The 20,177-nt window shown below is 41.3% G+C and overlaps 1 protein-coding gene across 1 annotated transcript; it reads left to right on the plus strand.

Annotated features, from left to right (window-relative positions):
- The first annotated feature begins 747 nt into the window (after positions 1-747).
- Eid2 (EP300 interacting inhibitor of differentiation 2) lies at positions 748-11,310 on the plus strand. The gene is made up of 2 exons (XM_015497040.2): positions 748-770; positions 10,234-11,310. The coding sequence occupies exons 1-2, from the start codon at positions 748-750 to the stop codon at positions 10,637-10,639; spliced, it is 429 nt and encodes a 142-aa protein (XP_015352526.2). The 3' UTR covers positions 10,640-11,310.
- The last annotated feature ends 8,867 nt before the right edge of the window (positions 11,311-20,177 follow it).

Consider the following 20,177-nt stretch of genomic DNA (forward strand, 5'->3'; position numbering starts at 1 on the left):
CAAGGGCACAGTAACAGGAGGGGACACACACAAGGCACTTCCATGGAAGATTCTATCCTAAACAGGGCAAGGGGTTATATTACAAAGGAACAGGTGAGCATAGCTTCACCCAAGGGGCTGTAGCAAGACACACCCATTTCTGTGACTGAGCGCCTCAGCACCCAGCTGGGGAGTGTAACTCAGTCATCCGTAAGGTTGGCCTCCCACACCTTAGCCCTCTTCCAGCCTGACTTCCAAGTACTCACAGCCACCTGTGCCCAGATGATGACATGCTCCAGACCTTTCTTCATTGTTTCATTCCAGTACGGGATAAAATTTCCTCCTGTCTAAATTCTTGGCTTCTGTTTAGACACATCTCCTTCCTTCCTTATGTCTTCCCTGTCTCTTTCTTGGTCATTCCTGTAGTTTGATTATGAGCCATAGGACCCCAGTGTTAGTCTGTAATCCATTTTGGGCAAATCAGGCAATGCTTGCTCTAATGGATAGAAACTATCCTGGAGTCGTGACTTGCTGACCTGAGCATGACTTAGAATTCATAACCACTTGCCCTTTGGCTAGTGGCTACTCTGTCTTAATGATCTACATAAACCCACAGGGAGGCCCTGCTATGAAAACATTCAAATGTCTTCAGCTCTCTCCAGTCTGGGCTAAACCCCTGAAGGAATAAGTTAGACAATACTGTCCTTCATGGTAAGGTCCCCCAAACCTGGTTTTCCTCTGCTGTCCTGTCCACATTACTGATTAGTCATGGGCCTGGGCTTCGCTTCTGAGTGAGGAGCAGGCAAGACGTAAAGAGTAAGAGGAGCCCTTGGTGATGTGCACCTGTAATCCCAGCTACTCAGGAGGCTGAGGAAGGAGGATCCCAAATTCAAGGCCAACCCGGGAAACCTAGTGAGTCCCTGTCTCAAGATTAAAATAAAAAGGACTGAGGATGTAACTCAGTGGTAGAGTGCCCTGGGTTTGATCCCCAGTACTACAAAAAAAAAAAAAAAAAAAAAAAACAAAAAAAAAAAAAAAAAAAAAAAAANAGAGGAACCCTGGTTCCAACCCCCAGTTCCACAAGACCAAAAAAAAAAAAAAAAAAAAGAAAAACAGAATAAGAGGGATTTTTATGAATCATAGCTCAAAATTTCTATGATGAGTAGAATTCACTTTAGATATTCTAAACTAAAATTTCTGAATTGCTGCAGATTTTCCTACCACAAATTCTTATTCAACAAAGTTTAAGACTAAAGAAATACTCATTTTTCATCAGCATTCCACACATGGATCATTTAGAAATTATTAAAATATTTTTCCTTCCAGATTTTTCTCCCAGAGGGACAAGTATTATAAAAGTTGCTCTTTTGTTTTATATTCATGGAGCTACAATGACAAAATAGACATACATGCACACAACTGGCTCATAAGCTGTATATTAAGATGAATGAGGGGGCTGGGGATGTAGCTCAATCGGTAGCGCGCTTGCCTGGCATGCGTGCGGCCCGGGTTCGATTCTCAGCACCACATACAAAGATGTTGTGTTCGCTGAAAACTTAAAAAAATAAATAAATAAATAAAAATGTTAGGAAAAAAAAAAAAAAAGATGAATGAGCCGGGCACAGTGGTGCATGCACACCTGTAATCTCTGTGGTTCCGGAGGCTAAGGCAAGAGGATCACAAGTTCAAAGCCAGCCTCAGCAATGTAGCAAGACCCTAAGCAACTCAGCGAGGCTTGTCTAAAAATAAAATACAAGAAAGGGCTGGGGATCTGGCTCAGTGGTTAAGTGCTCCTGAGTTCAATGCCTGGTACTAAAAAAATTTTAAAAAAGAAAGATGAATTGGAATCTCATTTCACACACTCACTGGCATGATATAAAGATATGTAGATCTCTCCCAACTGCCACTATCTTCAGCTGTTCCTTATCTTTGGCTCTTGTGTAAATGGCAGTCTGAAAATGCCAAAGAATTCACACCCTCCAGGAACGGCCTTGACCAAAGACACTCCCTCGACTGAGATGATTCTGAAGTCTGTTGTAGGCAGTTTTCCAATGTTTTCACGTGGGTTGAACTTCACTGTGTTGCAGCGGCTGACGACAGCACCCCTTTCCTGACTGCATTCCCTTCCCGAAGCTCTCCCACCCGCTTTTGATGCCATCTTGCTCTCCCAAATAAACTACTTGAACTTGTCCTCAGGTCTCAGGATCTGCTTCTGGAAAGACTCACACTGAGAGAAATACGCAACGCTGTTCAACGGTTTTCCTTCTTGGCTACAACTTGAATACTACCCAGTCTTCAACTTAGTGACACATGAAGACCCTTTGTATTTTTTCCTTTGTATTTTTTTCCTATAGGTTTTTTATTTAAATATCTTTTGATATGTTGATGGACCTTTATTTTATTCATCTATTTATATGCAGTGCTGAGAATTGAACCCAGTGCCTCACACACACACTAGGCAAGTGCTCTACCACTGAGCCACAACCCCAGCCCATTTCCTATAGATTTTATTTTCTACTCTTCTAAATACAGATGGAGCATCACTTGTTATGCAATCTTGATGTGTTCCTAGAGCTCATGCTTTTTATAAACATTTCCACCAAATATATGTCAATTATTATTCATAGCACACACAAAAAATAAACCTGAAAAATATCCATCCCTAAATTATCTAAAGGATACAAAGTATATAAACAGAACCAAGTTGATCTCAGTAACTATTTCTTGAACTATGTGTGCTTGCATTAGACATTATCTGTTTGTATTATTGCTACAATTTGTATAAGTGTTCCCCAGAGGTCTATGTATTAAATGCTTGGTCCCCAGGGTGGAGCTATTGGGAGATGCTGGGGGCCTTTAGAAGATGGGACCTTATAGGGGAGATCCTTAGGTCATTGGGGACATGTTCATTAAGGGGATTGTGGAACTCCAGTCTCATTGTTTCTCTGTTTGCATCCTGACTCATGACACAAGAGTTCTCTCTCCCAGGTACTTCCACCATAATGTACCACCGTCCCCAGAGGGCCCAAGCAATGGGCCAGAACCATGAGCTAAACAAAGCTTTTCTCTTTATAAGCTAACTGCCTCGGGTATTTCATTGCAGCACTGAAAAACTAATACAATTACATATCACAATAATAGAGGGGAAGAAACCTAACTTAAATCAAAGTGTATATATATAAAACCACAAAAGTCCAAAAGTGACAATGAGCTTCTCTGTTAGTTCTTCCTACAATGTGGGGAGAACTGGAGCACCATACCCTATTGCCTAATCATGCCTAGCATCCTCTCCATAATCCTGTGTGTTATGCCTTGAATTATGCAATTATGGTGAAACAGATCCATTAAAGTGCCATCTGGAGAACACCAGACAGTCTAGGTGGACCAGATGGTCAGCATTTTCCAAAAGTTGTTTTCTCAATATGGGGCCTGGTTTTTGGAAAAGAATAATATTCAAAAGAGCTCCTAAAGGAAAATGGGAAGATAGCTAAGCCAAAAACCCCAAGTGATGCCAGTGGTCCCAGCTACTCAGGAGGCTGAGGCAGGAAGATTACAAGTTCAAGGTCAGCTTTGACAATTTAGCAAGATCCTGTCTCAAATTTAAAAAAAAAATTTAAAGGGCTAGGGAGGTAGCTCAGTGGTAGAGGAACCCTGGTTCCAACCCCCAGTTCCACAAGACCAAAAAAAAAAAAAAAAAAAGTGATACCAGTGAAGAGAAAAGGGGTACAGCCTTGGCTGTGATATACACCAAAACTTTTGTAGGCTGTGCACCACCCTCGAGTTCTAGAGTTACTTGTAAGCAGCAGATTCTCAATAAGCATTTGTTATCTTTTATAATCGAGTCCTAAGTATACTTTACTCTTTGAATTTATCTTAAATTGACAAATAATAATTGTAAAATAGCTTAGTTAACCACAGCACGATCGGGATGTAGCTCAGTGATAAAAAAGCATTTCACTAGCACGTGCGAGGTCTTGGGTTAAATCCTAATGCGTGGGAGAAGTGGAGGGAGTTAGCAAATGTTTACAACCTCCCCCCAAAAAGACGGGGAACTCTTGCTTTTGCAAGTGAACCTAACTATAGACCATTCCAAATGCATACTTAGGGTCAGTAATATTACGAGTAGTCTTGGAAAAGGAAAGGTGCACGCCAGGTTAGAATAGCTTTCTGCACATTGAACAATAATGGAGGGACTGGGATGGTGGCTCAGTGGTAGAGCACTTGCCTAGCATGTGTGAGGCCCTGGGTTCGATTCTCAGCACCACATTTAAATCAATAAAGTCTATTGACAACTGAAATAAACTTAAAAAGACAAACTTTAAAAAAATAAAGAGGAAGAAACTTTCTATAACCCCAGAACTTTTAAAATGTATAAAAGAAAACAAGGCAGGGACTGAGATACATTGAATTACTCGACATTTTAAAATAAGACGTGATTCTTGTCGCTTGGTTAGTCACCAGGGGCCACCTCTCCCACCTCCCATCCCTGAATAAACTTCCCATAATTTTATTTTGTGGTGGTTGGGGGGGGGGGCGCTACTAGGGATTGAACCCAGTGGTGCTTAACCACTGAGCCACACCCCAGCTCTTTTTTATATTGTATTTAGAGACAGGGTCTCCCTGAGTTGCTATCTGCCTCACAAAGTTGCTGCAGCTGGCTTTGAATTCACCATCCTCCTGCCTCAGCCTCCCACCGCCCTGCCCCAATTTTCCTCACCGCCAGGACCTCCACCCAAGCGTGGGGCATTAAAGACCAATGCGCTCCCGTTTGCACGTGCACACGCACTGCACGCGCGCTGCCGGCGACACGCATGCGCACCAACGGGCAGTTACGTTATTCGTTTTTTTTTTTTTTTTTTTTTTTGGAAGCTGGGAAGCCGACCCTGCAGTCCCAGATGTCTGAGCTGCGGTGCAACCCAGGCGGACGACCCCACGTGGGTGTTGTACACAAGTCTGAGGAGCCAGGGAAGTAGCCCTCCCTCTGCGTCCGTCTGGATCATTGCACATTCATCTCTGCGTCAGTGGCTGGCAGTCTGCTTGCAGAACTCGGCTGCGTTCGGTTGAAAAACAAGGAGTAATTACGTTATGTCTTTTACGTCCAAAGAAGGGGCAGCTATTTCCAGAAACCTTGCCTTTCCTCTTTTGGGTTCATTCGAGATAGAGTCGCTTGCCACTCCTACAATGAGATCGTTATTATTTTGGGAAAAATGAAATAATTTTAATTAAGGGAGAAGAGAACATTTCCGGCACAGGTGTCAAGAGAATGATGTGAAGAATTATTATCAGATCTCCCCCCATCCCTTCGGACATGAGGACTGAACCCAGGGGCCGCTTACACCCCGAATCACATCCCCAGCCTTTTCTTTAATTATTCATTCATTCATTTATTATTTTGAGATAGGGCCTCAATAAGTTGCTGAGGCTGGTCTCGAACTTGCAATGCTCCTGCCTCAGTCTCCAATTCTCCTACCTCAGCCTCCCGAGTCGCTGGGATTACAGGCGAGTGCCATCACGCCAGGCTCCCCCACCACCTTGAAGGTCTTCTTCCAAGAACTCCAAGACACAAGGGGAAGGGGATCGTGCCCAGACAATGCTGAAGAGATGAGCTGCAGCTGTGATCCTCTCTTCAGGGGCCAAGCCACAGCTCTCCGTGTGGTGGCGCCTGTCGTCCCAGCAGCTCAGGGAGGATCCCGAGTTCAAAGCCAGCCTCAGCAAAAAGCCTCAGCAAAAGCAAGGTGCTAAGCAACTCAGTGAGACCCTGTCTCTAAATAAAATACAAAATAGGGCTGGGGATGTGGTTCAGTAGTTGAGTGTCCTTTCCAGCCTCCTCCATATGCCCCAGCCTCTCAGGTTGTCTTACCTTTGACTTGCGTTTTTTCCCTCTATTCCAGTCAGAGGAGAAGGGCTGAGATGACTGTGCCTATCCACTCTCTCAGCCTGCTCCAAATCAGCTGTCCCTTACCCTGTCTTCTCTGTGTGAACATTCCAGCCTTAATGAGAAAAGTGGCCAGACTTTTGCCCAGCACCAACATCAGCCACACCTACACAGCCTGAGGGGGAACTGAAGGTGGGGATTTGGCACCCCATTGATGGGCAAGATAATAATGATAAAAATTCCTGCCCTTTACAGGAAGCTTAATATGTTCCAGCCACTGTTAAAGGCATGTGACAGAAATTAACTTATTCCTCACACAAATCTGTGCTATAAGCACTACTATGTTGATTTTACAGATAAACTGAGTCACAGAACTATTAAGTCACTTGGCTGTTATGCAAACGAGCCACACATCAACTCCCCAGAATCTTCACAGTGGAAAGAATGAGCTAAACCGAAGCAGGAAGGATAGTACTGTCTCGGTAAGAGATCAGCGTGGGGGAGAAGAAAGATTTTCAGGGCGGATTAGGGGGCAGGTGCAGAGTTCCCTTTCTCCACACCCTGGTGAGTTTCTACCACAGCTCTCCAGGTGACCCCATCATCACTTTGTATCCCCTCTCTGAGGTGAAGTCCCATAAGTCTTTGAATAAGGAGGTAGAATAGGGATAGGAGTGTCAACAGCTTGACCTTGAGCCCGAGATAGTCTTTGGACTATCTTTGGACTATCTTCCCTGAACTTGGAGCCAAAGAGATGTGGGGTATGAAGAACCTATTAGAAAATAAAGAGGTTAGCTGCCTCCGGCTGCCAGAACTGTCTTAGTAGAACCCTAGAGACCAGGAGGCTTAAGTAACAGAAATGTATGGTGCCATGGTTCAGGAAACTGCAAGTTCAAGATAGAGATGCTACTGGTTTGTCTTCTGGTGAGGCCTTCTTGTATTGTAGAAGGTCACATTGTATCTTCACGTGGAGTTTCCTCTCTGTGCATGCATCCTTGTGGTCCATTCCCTCTGTCTCTCTGTTTCTCTCTCTAAAACAGGGTCTTACCATGTTACCCAGGCTGATTTCTAACTGCTAGGATCAAACAATCTCCTTATTCAATCTCCAGAGTACTGCCGCAGTCCGGCTGCAGCAAAATAACGGGGGGGGGGGGGGTTGGGGGGGTGATGTGTGACGAACAACTTGTGTACATTGATACAGCAGGAGTGGGAGCCGTTTATTGTAGGACAGGAGGGGGATATATACATTCCACACAGCTTATCTTAATTAACATAAACTAGATACAGCAGTCAACCAATAAGGAATCTCCACACTTAATGGCTCGCTGGCGTTACTTCACAAACCTCCCTCTGGCAAAATGCCAGGCGCCATCTTGACTTGTTTACAGACTCTAACAGAGTACCTGGGTCTACAACATTCCTAAGTCTTCCCCCCCACACCTAGTACTAGGAATTGAACCCAGAGCCTCACACATGTGAGGCAAGTGTTTCATAAACCACACTCCCACTCCTTTTTCTTTTATTTTGAGATAGGCTCTCACTAAGTTGCCAAGGCTGACCTGTAACTTGTGATGCTTCTGCCTCAGCTTCTCGTGTAGCTGGGATTACAGGTGTGCATCGCAATACCTAGTCACTTCCTCTTTTAATAAGGATGCTAGACCTAGGCTAGGGTTGTGGCTCAGTGGTAGATCACTCGCCTAGCACGTGCGAGGCCCTGGGTTCGATCCTCAGCACCACATAAAAATAAAAATATTAATAATAATTAAGACATTGTGTCCATCTACAACTAAAAATTAAAAAAAGGATACTAGTCCTATTGGATTAGGGTCCTATGCTTATGATCTCATTCAATTTTAATTATCTCCTTAAAGATAATTTATTACAATTATAACTATATTATATAGTTATATAACTTATAACTGTGCCTTATATGGGACACAGTTCAGTTCATACTACGGGCTACAAAGTGTGTAGAATAGTGCCTGGTCCCTAGTTAAGTGCTCAAAAAATGGAACAATAGTAATGATTGGTAATGATGTTCATAGGGAAGAGATTCAGAATCAGGAAGCTTAGTAACCAGGGCTACTAAGCCTCCTCATTTGCCAAATAATTGTGGTTGATCAATTAATAAAACATTTCACTTCCAGACTTGGCTATACAGAGACCTCACCCCAACATCCTGCAAGATCACATAGGTGGCAGCTAGGTAAACCCGCTTCCCAACTGCAGCTGTTGGTGGAGAGGACAAATTTCTGCCTCGCTTCCATCACAGGTTTTGCTCTATTTTAGCGGCAGATCTGTCCCCTTCTGTTTAAACTCTTGACACTATTTCAGAATATTAACTGTATGACCAGGGGTTTAAATTAACATCCAGCCTCTTTCTCAAGATTTTAAGCATGTGAATCCCCTGATGCCACCCTTTAATGTTTAGTCTGCAACATGATTGATTGAATTTGTCTTCAGATAAACCTGAATCACCTTCCATGAGTCACCAAGAGACAGCAGCCACTGCAGGAACAGTCTTGAGAGCAATAACTCACTTGAAATTTATCTCCAATTTTTGTTTTATAAAAACGAGTGCTCACCACATTATCATCAAGATTTTCTGCCTCCCTCTAGCTAGCTGTTTCATTTCTGTTTACTTCATTTTTCTAGAACATTTCTCCCCTGTGGAACTGGGGAAAATCAAACCCAGGACCATGAACCTCCCAGCCCCTACAACAGCTTCTATATTGCTTCTGTTTAATAAAATGCAATTCTCTAAATAAAATACAATTTTATTTAGAGCCGTTTCTATTCCTGGAAGAATAGAAACTTAGCTTATGCTATAAGGTGAATTTTAGTCTCAGATGGCAGGATTGTATCTGCTTTCATAGGACTATAGCAAATTTCTACAACTGCTAGTTCCTTCTCAAATGATGTATGTTATCACTGAAGTCTGGGAATTCCTTTGTCAAATATTTGTGATTCTCCAGGCAGCCAAAGAGTGGGAACAATACATCATAAGTCACCAAGCTATCCTGGAGCTGCCCTAAAGGAGCCATACACATAGTAACTGCAGAGGTGCTAGTGAGAGACACTTAAAGCAGCAGGGAGGCTGGATGTTACTTTATATATTTGCTGCTTGGAACAGGAAAAGAAGGGCATAGGCTGTGATCTGAGGGTGAAATCTTAATGCCAAAATAGCTCATTCCCAACAGGGAAGAAAGCAGGTGACTCACAAAAGGTATTTGCTGATACAGAACTACCACCAGCAAAATCAAAGGTGGAATTTCCTTATGTGACATTTTTCACATTACATTTGAAATAAGAGAAAGTAATTAGCCATTTTGTTGGTATTTGGGTTTTAGGGTTTTGTTTATATTTTCGATTGAGGGGGGTCTCCCTATGTTGCCCAGGCTTTGCCTCCAACTCCTGGGCTCAAGGATCCTGCTGCCTCACCTTCACAGTACTGAGATTACAGACACATGCCATGGTTTGTGACTTGGAGAGTCACTATTTAAGATGCACGTTGTAATATGATGGGACCCATAAAAAGAATGGTAATAAATATGTAACTATCAAGGAAATAAAGTATTTATAATACAATGAAAACCATGGGTGAATTTCATTTAAAAATGATGTTACTCAAAAGAAACCAGACACAAGAGTACATAAAGTTCAAAACACAGGCAAAACCAAAACTGCAGTATTAGGAAAGCACCCTTAGGTGGTAGAACAAAACAGAAAACAAGGAAATGATTACCATAAATATCAGGATAGTAGTTACCTCCAGGTAGAAGGAGAGGATAGGAATAAGAAAGGAAGGAAGGGGGCTGGGGTTGTGGCTCCGGGGGTAGAGCGCTCCCCTAGCACATCTGAGGCCCTGGGTTTGAACCTCAGCACCACATAAAAATAAATAAAGGTATTGTGTTCATCTACAACCAAAAAGTAAATATTAATAAAAAAAAAGAAAGGAAGGAAGGAAGGAAGGATTCCTAGATACTGGAAATATTCAATTTTTTTGACCTGGAAATTTTTACTTTGTAATAGATCATTCAGCTTGTACATTTATATTTCATTCATTTTTCTGCATATGCATAATACTGCACAAATTTTGAAAAAAAAAATAATGTCCAAGTGAAGCTAAATAATTTTTTTTAAGTTACAAGAAGGGATTATGGGGGTTGTGACTCAGTGGCAGAGTGCTCGCTTAGCATACGTGAGGCACTGGGTTCGATCCTCAGCACCACATAAAAAATAAAGATTTTTTTTTTAAAGAAGGGAGATTATAAAGTTTTAATAATTAATTGAATTGATATGAGTGAAAATAGATGAATAAATGGAAAAGAATAAACAATCCTAACAAAGACACCAAACCAGAATATCTTAGTGTATAACAGAGGTGGGTGGCATNTCGCCCGATTGTTGGGGGAGCCGCTGGAGGAGGAGAGTCCGGAGCCCAGGCCCAGGTCCAGGGCCAGCAACGCCGGGGGCCTGGCCGCGTTGCCCTATCTCCGCCTCCGCCACCCGCTTAGCGTTTTAGGAATTAATTACCAGCAGTTCCTCCGCCACTACCTGGAAAATTATCCGATCGCTCCGGGCAGAATACAGGAGCTGGAGGAGCGCCGCCGGCGGTTCGTGGAAGCCTGCCGAGCCCGGGAAGCCGCGTTTGACGCCGAGTATCAGCGCAATCCTCAGCGGGTGGATTTCGATATTTTAACATTTACCATAGCCCTGACTGCATCCGAAGTGATCAATCCTCTGATAGAAGAACTTGGTTGTGATAAGTTTATCAATAGAGAATAGTTAAGTGATGCAGCGACCTCCCAGAGAACCTCTGCGTTCAAGACAGTCAACCCAATCCTGCAACTTGATTTTAAAAAGTCAAAACGTACGGAGAACAAGGCAGTGCACACAGTTGGGAAGAAAAGGAAGCTGATCGTGATAAAAAGCATCAGAAAAGAAATAGAAGAAATGTCCACAGCATCGTAATACTTCTGTGATGTTCTTTGAGTTTGTGATTGATCCAGATTCTTTTCCCTGTGTTATGAAATATGTCTGTCAACATGGCTTCATTCAAAAATAAAAGGTGGTTTTATGAAGTTGAGACTTGAAGGGAAATTGCCAGTACTAGAGCCCATGATGAAGAAAGAAATTATCAGATAGCCATGAGAAGAATAAAGAATTACAGTTGTTCTTAGGACTGGAATGCTATGGAAAGAACTTGACATTGTCAGAATATGTGCTCCTTTCATGTTCGATTCAACAGAAGTTTTTAGTGTAAGACTGCGTTTGTGTTTTTCCTGAGGTATTTCAGATGGCAAGCAAAGTAAATATTGTATATATTAAGTGATAAAGTGTGTTTTCAAAAATACCAAATTTCTGGATTTTTTTCTTTCAGTTGTTCATCCTCATTTAAAGTTTTTCAGTGTCATTAGTCATAAGCCCCAAGAATATAAAATAGAAAAAGCTTTCCATCCTTGTCTCCCTTCTTTATGCCCTAGTTTCATTGTGTATACACAAGCAAACAAATTTTTGGTTTCTTCACGAAAGTTGGCATATTGTATTTACTGGTTTATGCGAATCTTGAAGATCCTTCCAAACCACTATATCTCCTCTTTCCTAGGACCACATTTCTTTCCAGTCTGTGGTTATGTGTAATTAACCAGAAATGTACTGATGGACATTTAGATTGTTTCCCATCATTTTCTTCTGGCAAAAAAAAAAAAAAAAAGTTACTGTAGTAGTTATCTTGAATGCATATCATGTGGCATGTATGCAAATACAGTATTGCTTTGATTCTAAATGCACTTTTCGTGTTTTAACATCTCAAATCAGGGTACTTTTACCTTTGATAGTGTGGTAGAGCATGTCTGCCTTAGGTTTTCCTAAAGCTAATGGTCGATGTCTATCTTATAACCAGTAACTTCTTAGATACTTTGTAAAGTATACTATCTATAGGATGCATTTCCAGAAGTGAAAGTTCTGGGTCAAAGATATTCCATTTGAAATTTGATAGCTATTGCTAAGTTGCCTTCCACACATGTATCACTGTTCTCCCACAGAATATCCCCTTAATGCTTAGCCTACAGTAGACCATCCAATGTGTGGATCTTACCAATCCGATAGTTGAAAAAATGGTGTATCAGCTCTATTTTGCCTTTTATTATAAGTGAAGTTAAATTTAAGAATCATATATATTCCCTTTTCTGTGAACTCTTTATTGTATCCTTTGTCTGTTTCTTTCCTGAATAATTTTGTCATTCCTTTTTTGATTCTAGTATATGTATTGGTGACATGAGGCATGGTAATAGTTTGTGATGTGCATTATGAACTTTTTCTTCCAGTTGTCATTTGTCTTTGGCTTTTCTGAAAACCTTTTGAGTGTGGAGATTTTCTTGTTCATTTCCTGTTTAACCTTAAAAACTTACAGGATTTTGAATCCCAATGTTCTCTTGGTGTGTGTGTGTATTTGTGCGCGCACACACGATTTCATTGTTCTTGTTTGAATCAATTTGTAATCTATTCTGGGGAAGGATTTTTTTTTTTAAATGGCCACCTGGTTAATCAGATACTAAATAATATGTTATTTCCCCTCTAATTTTGTTTTAAGATGCCTTTTCATGTATCAAACTGCATTTTAGATTTTCTAACTAGTTCTAAATCTTAATACCGAAACCCCTTAGTATACTTCCTTTTCATAGTGTTTCTGGCTGGTTTTGTATATTATATGTATTACTACATTAATCTCAAAATTAGCTTCCCTGATTTAAAACAACAACAACAACAACAAAAACACCTATTAGTCATGTTACACTCAATTAACCCAGAGGTAACTGCTGTCTTTTTAAGATACTGAAACTTTGAATCCAATGATTCGTTTTTTAAAAAGCATTCCTTTGTATCCTTTAGCAGACTATTAATGTTTATCCTTAAATTAATGACCCTAAAGGTGATCTTTCACAGGTCTAGTCATTTATTCCTAGACATTTTCTCTTTTATGTTTTTCTATAGTGACAACATTTTCATTATATTTTAAGCTTGCCTATGTCTTTGAAAATAATTGCTTTTTTTTTTTTTTTTGTACTGGGGATTTAACCCAGGGTGCTTTACCACTGAGTCATATCCCCAAACCCTTTTTATTTTTATTTTGAGACAGTGTCTCCCTAAGTTGTTTAGGGCCTCACTAAGTTGCTGAGGCTGGCCTCGAACCTAAATCCTCCTGTCTCAGCCTCTTGATTTACTGGGATTACAGGCATGTACCACAGCATCTTGATGAAAATAATTGATTTTTGCACATTTATTTGATAGCCTGTTAGTGTACTAAATTCTTTTACATTTATAATAGTTTTTAAAAATTTTTTTTTTAGGGCTGGGGATGTGGCTCAAGCGGTAGCGCGCTTGCATGGCATGCGTGCGGCCCAGGTTCGATCCTCAGCACCACATACAAACAAAGATGTTGTGTCTGCCGAGAACTAAAAAATAAATATTAAAAAATTCTCTCTCTCTCTCTCTTAAAAAAATTTTTTTTTTAAATTTTAGTTGTAGATGGATATAATACCTTTATTTATTTATTCATTTTTTTTATGTGGTGCTGAGGATCAAACCAGGGCCTCACATGTGCTAGACAAGTGCTCTACCACTGAGCTACAACCCCAGACCCTTATAATAGTTTTTAAAATAATTCTCTTTAAGTTGCAGAATCAGTCATATGCAAATAGTTCTAGTTTTGTTTCTTACAATTTTTAACACCTCTGACTTCTTCATTAATTCCTGGTTCATACCTTCTAATATAAAGTAATGGTGGATGACGGTGAAGCATCTTTATTGTGATTTTGTGAAAATTCCTTATATATCCATCTATTCTTATTTGTGTTTTTATCAAGAATGATATTGAATTTTGTGAAAGGCCTTTTCAGAAACTAGGAAGGTGATCCTAGAGTTATTTTCAAGTTCACCACCATTATGAAATAGTTGGTGATAAAGCATGATCTTTACATTCTTCAGATTTACTAATTAACCTTTTTTATTCTTTTCATGTGCTATTGGATCACTTTTGTCTTTTTTAAAGAATATTTGCAATTCATGTCCATAAGTGAGATAGATGTAATGTTTTCTTGTGCTGTATTTATCCCTTTTAGGTATTGATGCGATCATTACATTATATAAATAACTTGAAAGTTTTCTTCCTTTCTAAGTTCTGAAACACTTAAAAATCCTTTGAAACTATTTTTCTATGATTTGGAAGAAAATTTGCCTTTGAAGCTCTCTGGGCTGGGGCTTAGAGTGCTGAAGGGTAATAGTTCTTTCCCAGTTTTCTCTGCCACCCCTATGGTACCAGCAGTAGGTTTCTAAGTACTTTGGGGAAAAAAAAAAACAAAAACATGGGAATTAGAAGATAGCATTTTTCCTGATTGCATGTCTTTCTTTATATTTACTGGCAACATGGGAGTTTTGGAACTTAGAAAAATGGTATACAATTTATAAGTACACATGAAACTCTAAAATAGTCTTCATAAAGTTTGGTTTTAGCATACCACTTTCTTCTCTGAAATGATGGGTACATCAAGATCTAAACAGTCTCCCTGGAGTCCAAAAACCAACCTGGAGTTTCTACTTATTGGGTTCCAGAGCGGGGGAAAAAAAGTGGAAGGCTATTTTTTTTTCTGAGGGTTTTTCTAGAATTTGGCCTGAGACGGAAGTTACAGGTTTCTGCCCTTGACAGAAGTTGGACTTGTTGCCCAAACAGTAAGAATTGTGATAACAGATTTCCACAGCTCTGAGCATTTTTCCAAGGCTCACTGACTCCACATCTCCACATCGTGACCTTTTCTGACAAAAGGGCAGTGTCCTAGCTGTAGGGTTGGCCTCTCCAGAGGATAAGAGAGCAGAATTGGAGGTCAGAGGGAAAGTATTAAGAGCCTCACTTCTGGTGTCCAATTGATTGGGCTCAGATTCTGGCTGTGACATTATCTGTGTGACCCTAAGCATATTACTTGGTACTCTGTACATCTTAAGTTCAAAACTTCAACATTCTTAGACACAATGAAAGTTTATCAAGTTTTGGGATCTGGGTCAGGGACACACATGAAGCTAGAGTTCCTGGACCAACACACATCCTTAGAATAGGTAAGTACATATTGTCTAATATAAAGTGAATTCAGTTTCCCTATGAAAAAATAAACAAATCACCTCATTACTCAGTTCCCAGCTGAGCTGATCAAGAAACTCCCACAGAAGTCTGAGCAAGGGAAGGGCTTCAAATGAGTGGGCACCAAACAACTTTCCCTGGGTTGAATGTGAATAGGATTGTGGGAAAGGATCTATTGTATTTAGGGATTGAAAGGAAGACCCAGGAAAGGAAATTCCCAGAAAGAAAAGAAAATGCTTGAAATCTTAGGAAAAAAGAAAGGAAGAACAGTTCTCTGCCTGCTAATGAAAATGACTAAATGGTTCCTATTTCCTCCTGTTTCCAAGATCTGCCCTTTCCTATTCTGCAAGGAAAGGAGGACAAAAATTCCTACATTTCTCCTGCAAGGGACAAGTCACCTGGGACCAAAAGGAGCAAACACCAGGTGAGAATTCATTTCCTCCTCAAGTTAAAAGACCCTTTGTGATATAATGAGAAACCTGTGTGGTTTTTGTCACTGGTTCCTGGCTGGATGCCAGAAAGACCAAGCCTTCATTAAAGCTTTGAACTTTCAGCCCAGCCCCCAATCTCCCAGGGAAGAGGGGCTAGAGATTCAGTTAATCACCAATTGCAAATGAGTTAATCATGCTGGAGGGGAGTTCCCAAAGTGGGCATGGAAGCCCTGTGCATCCCTCACCCCCACACCTTAACCCTGTGCATCTCTTCCATTTAACTATTCTGAGTGGTGTCCTTTATAGGAAACTGTAATACAGGTTGAGTATCCTGTATTAGTCTGTTTTCATTACTATAATGAAATGCCTGAGGCAGGATAATGTTTGTTTATTTGTTTGTTTATTTCTGGGTACTGGGAATTGAACCCTCAAGTGCACTTTACCACTAAGCTACATCCCCAGCCTCCTCTTTTTTTTTTTTTTTTTGGATACAGGGCCTTACCAAGCTGCTGAGGAATCTTCCTGCCTCAGCCTCCCAAGTTGCTGGGATTATGGGTAAAAGCCACCACACCTAGCTGAGGCAGGATAATTTTATAAAGAAAAGGTTTATTTAACTCACAGTTTGGGAGGTTCAAGGGCATGGTGCTGTCATGACTCAGCTCTGATGAGTGCCCTCTGGCTGCATTACATCATGGAGGATGGCAGTGTGAGGAAGCTGTCCCATGACCAGACACGAAGCAAAAGAGTAGTTAGGGTTCTGCAGTCTCTTCTGAGGGCACACCTCTGAGCCACAACCCCAGCCCTGCAATCTACTTTTAATGAAGTATTCATAATGAGGGCACACCCCTAGTTGATCAAAGGGCCTCCCACTATGCCCCACCTCTGAGAAGTTCCAACACCTCAACACATTTCTTTATCCATTCATCCATTGATGGACACACCTAGGTTGGTGCCCTCAGTTCCACATCCTGCCCACTCAAGAGTTTTGTTTGTTAAGCTGCAGAAGCAGTGACATTATCAGCATTAGCTTGTTTGCTTTTATAAGCAGCATCCCAAGGACCAGTTGTCCCCATGTACTTCCAAGAAAGTAACTTTCTACAGAAGCCTGCAGGAGAGAACACCAATGTCCTTTAAGATAGTATGTATCTGGACTTTCTGGCCCAGGCTTGCTTTCATTGTTACTTTAACATGGATAGCTCTTGGGAAACAGAAAGGAGGCATTTACTATTTTAAAATGATATTATTCTCTATTTAAAAACCAAGTTTTTCTCCTGATAGCACTTCTGCCACTAAATGTATTTTTGTACATTAATTCTCCAACACCACTGGGTGTCTTACAAGTCAATTCTCACACTGTCTGCAGTTAATGAAGCCCCGCCCCCAATCCCACAATACTGCCCTGTTATCAGATGCAAGTCTCAAATGGGATGCTCAAGCTACCCACATTTTTGCTCAGCAAACTACAAATTTGGGGTTTCCCATCATCCCTCTCAGGGTTGATAATTCACTGGAATGACTGTCCCACTTTTCTTTAAGGTTGATACATGCCTTATAGACCTTTGTTAGAAATTTGGCTTTTATTCTGAGTGAAATGAGTTAAGAGGGAGCTATCTGACCTTTAAAATAATCATTATGCTCAGAGGTAGAGCACTCGCCTAGCACATGTGAGGCCCTGGGTTCAATCCTCAGTGCCACATATAAGTAAATAAGTAAGTAAATAAATAAATAAAGGTGTTGTGTTCAACTACAACTAAAAGATAAATATTAAAAAAAAATTAGATTGCAGCTGAGCATGTTGGTGCATGCCTGTAATCCCAGCGGCTCCAGAGGCTGAGGCATTAGGATCTCAAGTTCAAAGCCAACCTCAGCAACTTAGCAGGGCCCTGAGCAACTCAGTGAGCCCCTGTCTCTAAATAAAATACTAAAAAGAGCTGAGGATGTGGCTCAGTGGTTAAGCACCTCTGGGTTCAATCTCAGGTACCCCCCCCAAAAAAAAATTAGATTGCAGACAGCAGTGTAGGAGGCTACTATAAAAATCTAGGGAAGAGATGATGGAATTGCTAAATTTCAGAATTGAGTGAAAATAAACATGTAATATTTTTCCACCCTGGTTCATGGCTGCCTTGAATTCTATCCATTGACTCCTTGGGGCTCACGAACTCTTAGTTGAGAAGCTCTGATATACCAGGCCGGTTGCGCACACCTGTAATCCCAGCGCTTGAAATGGCTGAGGCAGGAGGATTGCGAGTTCAAAGGCAGCCTCAGCAATTTAGTGAGGCCTTAAGCACCTCAGTGAAATGCTGTCTCTAAATCAAATACAAAGTAGGGATGGGGATGTGGCTCAGTGGTCGAGTGCCCCTGAGTTCAATCCCAACACACACACACACACACACACAAAAAAAAAAAAAAAAAGCTGGAGATCTAGCTCAATGTTTAAGTGTCTGTGGTTTTAATCCCCAGTGCCAAAAAACAAAAACAAAGTATGGTGTATTATGCCTGGTACCTAGTGACTGGTTAAACAGTGAGAACAGTGGTAATATTAGTATGATGTTCATGGGAAGAGTGTTGGAAAAAACAAACTGTGACTCGATTTCTCCTACTGTACCCTAACAACACAGATCAGTTCTGTGGCCTCAAAAGATTAGGGGATTTCTCTCCAACAGCAAGCAAGCAGTCAGTACTGTAGTGAACACCAGCTGGGTGTCCTCTGTAATGGAAAGACTCTTACTCTACTTCCAAACCTAAGCCAATTCACAGGCCCAGAAATCTTGATTGAGTAGGAGATCAGGTCCCCTTGAGGAAAGACCTTGCACTGTTGCCAAGGTATACCCCATAAAACTTCATCTAAATCTTTACCACTGGGACCCATGATCATTTACTAGAGTGACAGTGCATTTGGGGAAAAGGAAATACCTAGACCTTTTGATAATTCTAGATACTGGCTCTGAATTGATGCTAATATGGAGGAACCACTCAAAGTGGAGACTTATGACAGTCAGGTGATAGATGGAGTCTTAGCAAAGGTTCAAATCACAATAGGACCAGCTGATCAAATATAGGCATTTTCTCAGTGTCTGAATATATAATTGGAATATAAACACTTGGCAAATGGAAGATTCTCTACATTGGCTGCTGATGCACACATTAGGGTGGGAAGGGCCAATTGGAAACCCCTAGAACTTTCACTCCCCTCCAATATAATGAGCGAAAGAAAAACTACATCCCTGTAAGAATTTTGGGGACTGATGCCACCATCAAAGACTTCAAAGAAGCATAGGTGTGGTACCTGACACATCCCCATTTAACTCAACCTGTGTAGAAGAAAGAATGGATCTGGAAGAATGACTGCATAATCATAAACTTGATCAGATGGTGATTCCAACTGGAGCTCTTATCCCAGCTATACCTTTACTGGACATGGCATCATTTTTTTTAAATATTTTTTTTAGTTGTAGATGGACACAATCAATATCTTTATTTATTTATTTTTTATTTGGTGCTGAGGATCGAATCCAGTGCCTCATGCATGCCAGGCAAATGCTCAACCACTGAGCTCCAACCCTAGTCCTGGTATCATCATTATTATTTTATTACTTTGGGGGTACCATGGTTGAACTCAGGGGTGCTTTACCACTGAATCCCATTTTATTTTGAGACAGCATCTCACTAAGTTACTTAGGGTCCTCACTAAGTTGCTGAAGCTGGCCACAAACTTTCAATCCTCCTGCCTCAGCCTCCCAAATCACTGGGATTTCAGGCATGCACCACCATACCAGCAACCTCCTACTTTTTAAAGGTCATCAAGGAAGTCTCTAATTACATAGGCTAAGAATCACAAGTGGCATCCCATCACTTTTGCCATAATTGATCTCACATATACTCTTCTGTGTTTTTTGAGATGATGAGCAGGTAGGTGCTGTCAAATGAAGTAGCATGGGAGAGGCTCAGGAAAACAGTTTATTACACTCACAGGTCCTAGAAAGACAAGGGTCACTGCGTGGTGACAAGGAGGTCTCATGAAAGAAGTGCAGAGGGAGCCTGATCCACCAAGCAGGAGGGAAGCAGAGAACCGGATGACCTGTGGGCAAGAGCCTTTACTGGGATCCAGGGTGGACCACACAAGAAAATGAGCAAGGGATTTCATGGGTACCTTTGATTGTTATTAGGTCATAGCCAGGGAAATACGAAGGGGAACGTGTGGCAGGAACCAAGGTTATTACACTGGTGCTCCTGGTCACCTGGTGGGATGCTCATGGTGTTGGTAGAGACCTTGACGCAGCAGAAACATATGAATACATACACAAAAAAGGTATGAATTTTAGGAGGCAAAGTCATTGGGGGTCACCTGAAGTCTGTCTACATAAACAGCACCAGCCTAACAATGAACCTAGAGGTTCGTTTTTCAGAGTAGACAAAAAGGAGGTGCCTATGAGGCAGGAGACCAATTCTCAAGAGGAGGTTCCCGAAAGCAACAGAAGGATTGCTTCAAATTTGCAGAATTAAAATCTGCAGAGTTCAATTAAGATGGGACCTGGAAAAGGATCTTATTCCTCAATATTCACATGAGTGTTGAACTTGTAATTTAAAATACAGCAGGAAGCTACTGCCGTAATAGCATCCAGGATCGCTGGGGGCGCTCGGGAGATTGTTCACTCTACGCACGCGCACACCGCCACTCACGCATGCGCACGACCCTCAAATAGCGTTCGACCCCGTTACCTGTGTGTGTGTGTGTGTGTGTGTGTGTGTGTGTGTGTGTGTG

Source organism: Marmota marmota, unplaced genomic scaffold (assembly GCF_001458135.2).
Source record: "Marmota marmota marmota unplaced genomic scaffold, marMar, whole genome shotgun sequence".
NCBI lineage: Eukaryota > Metazoa > Chordata > Mammalia > Rodentia > Sciuridae > Marmota > Marmota marmota.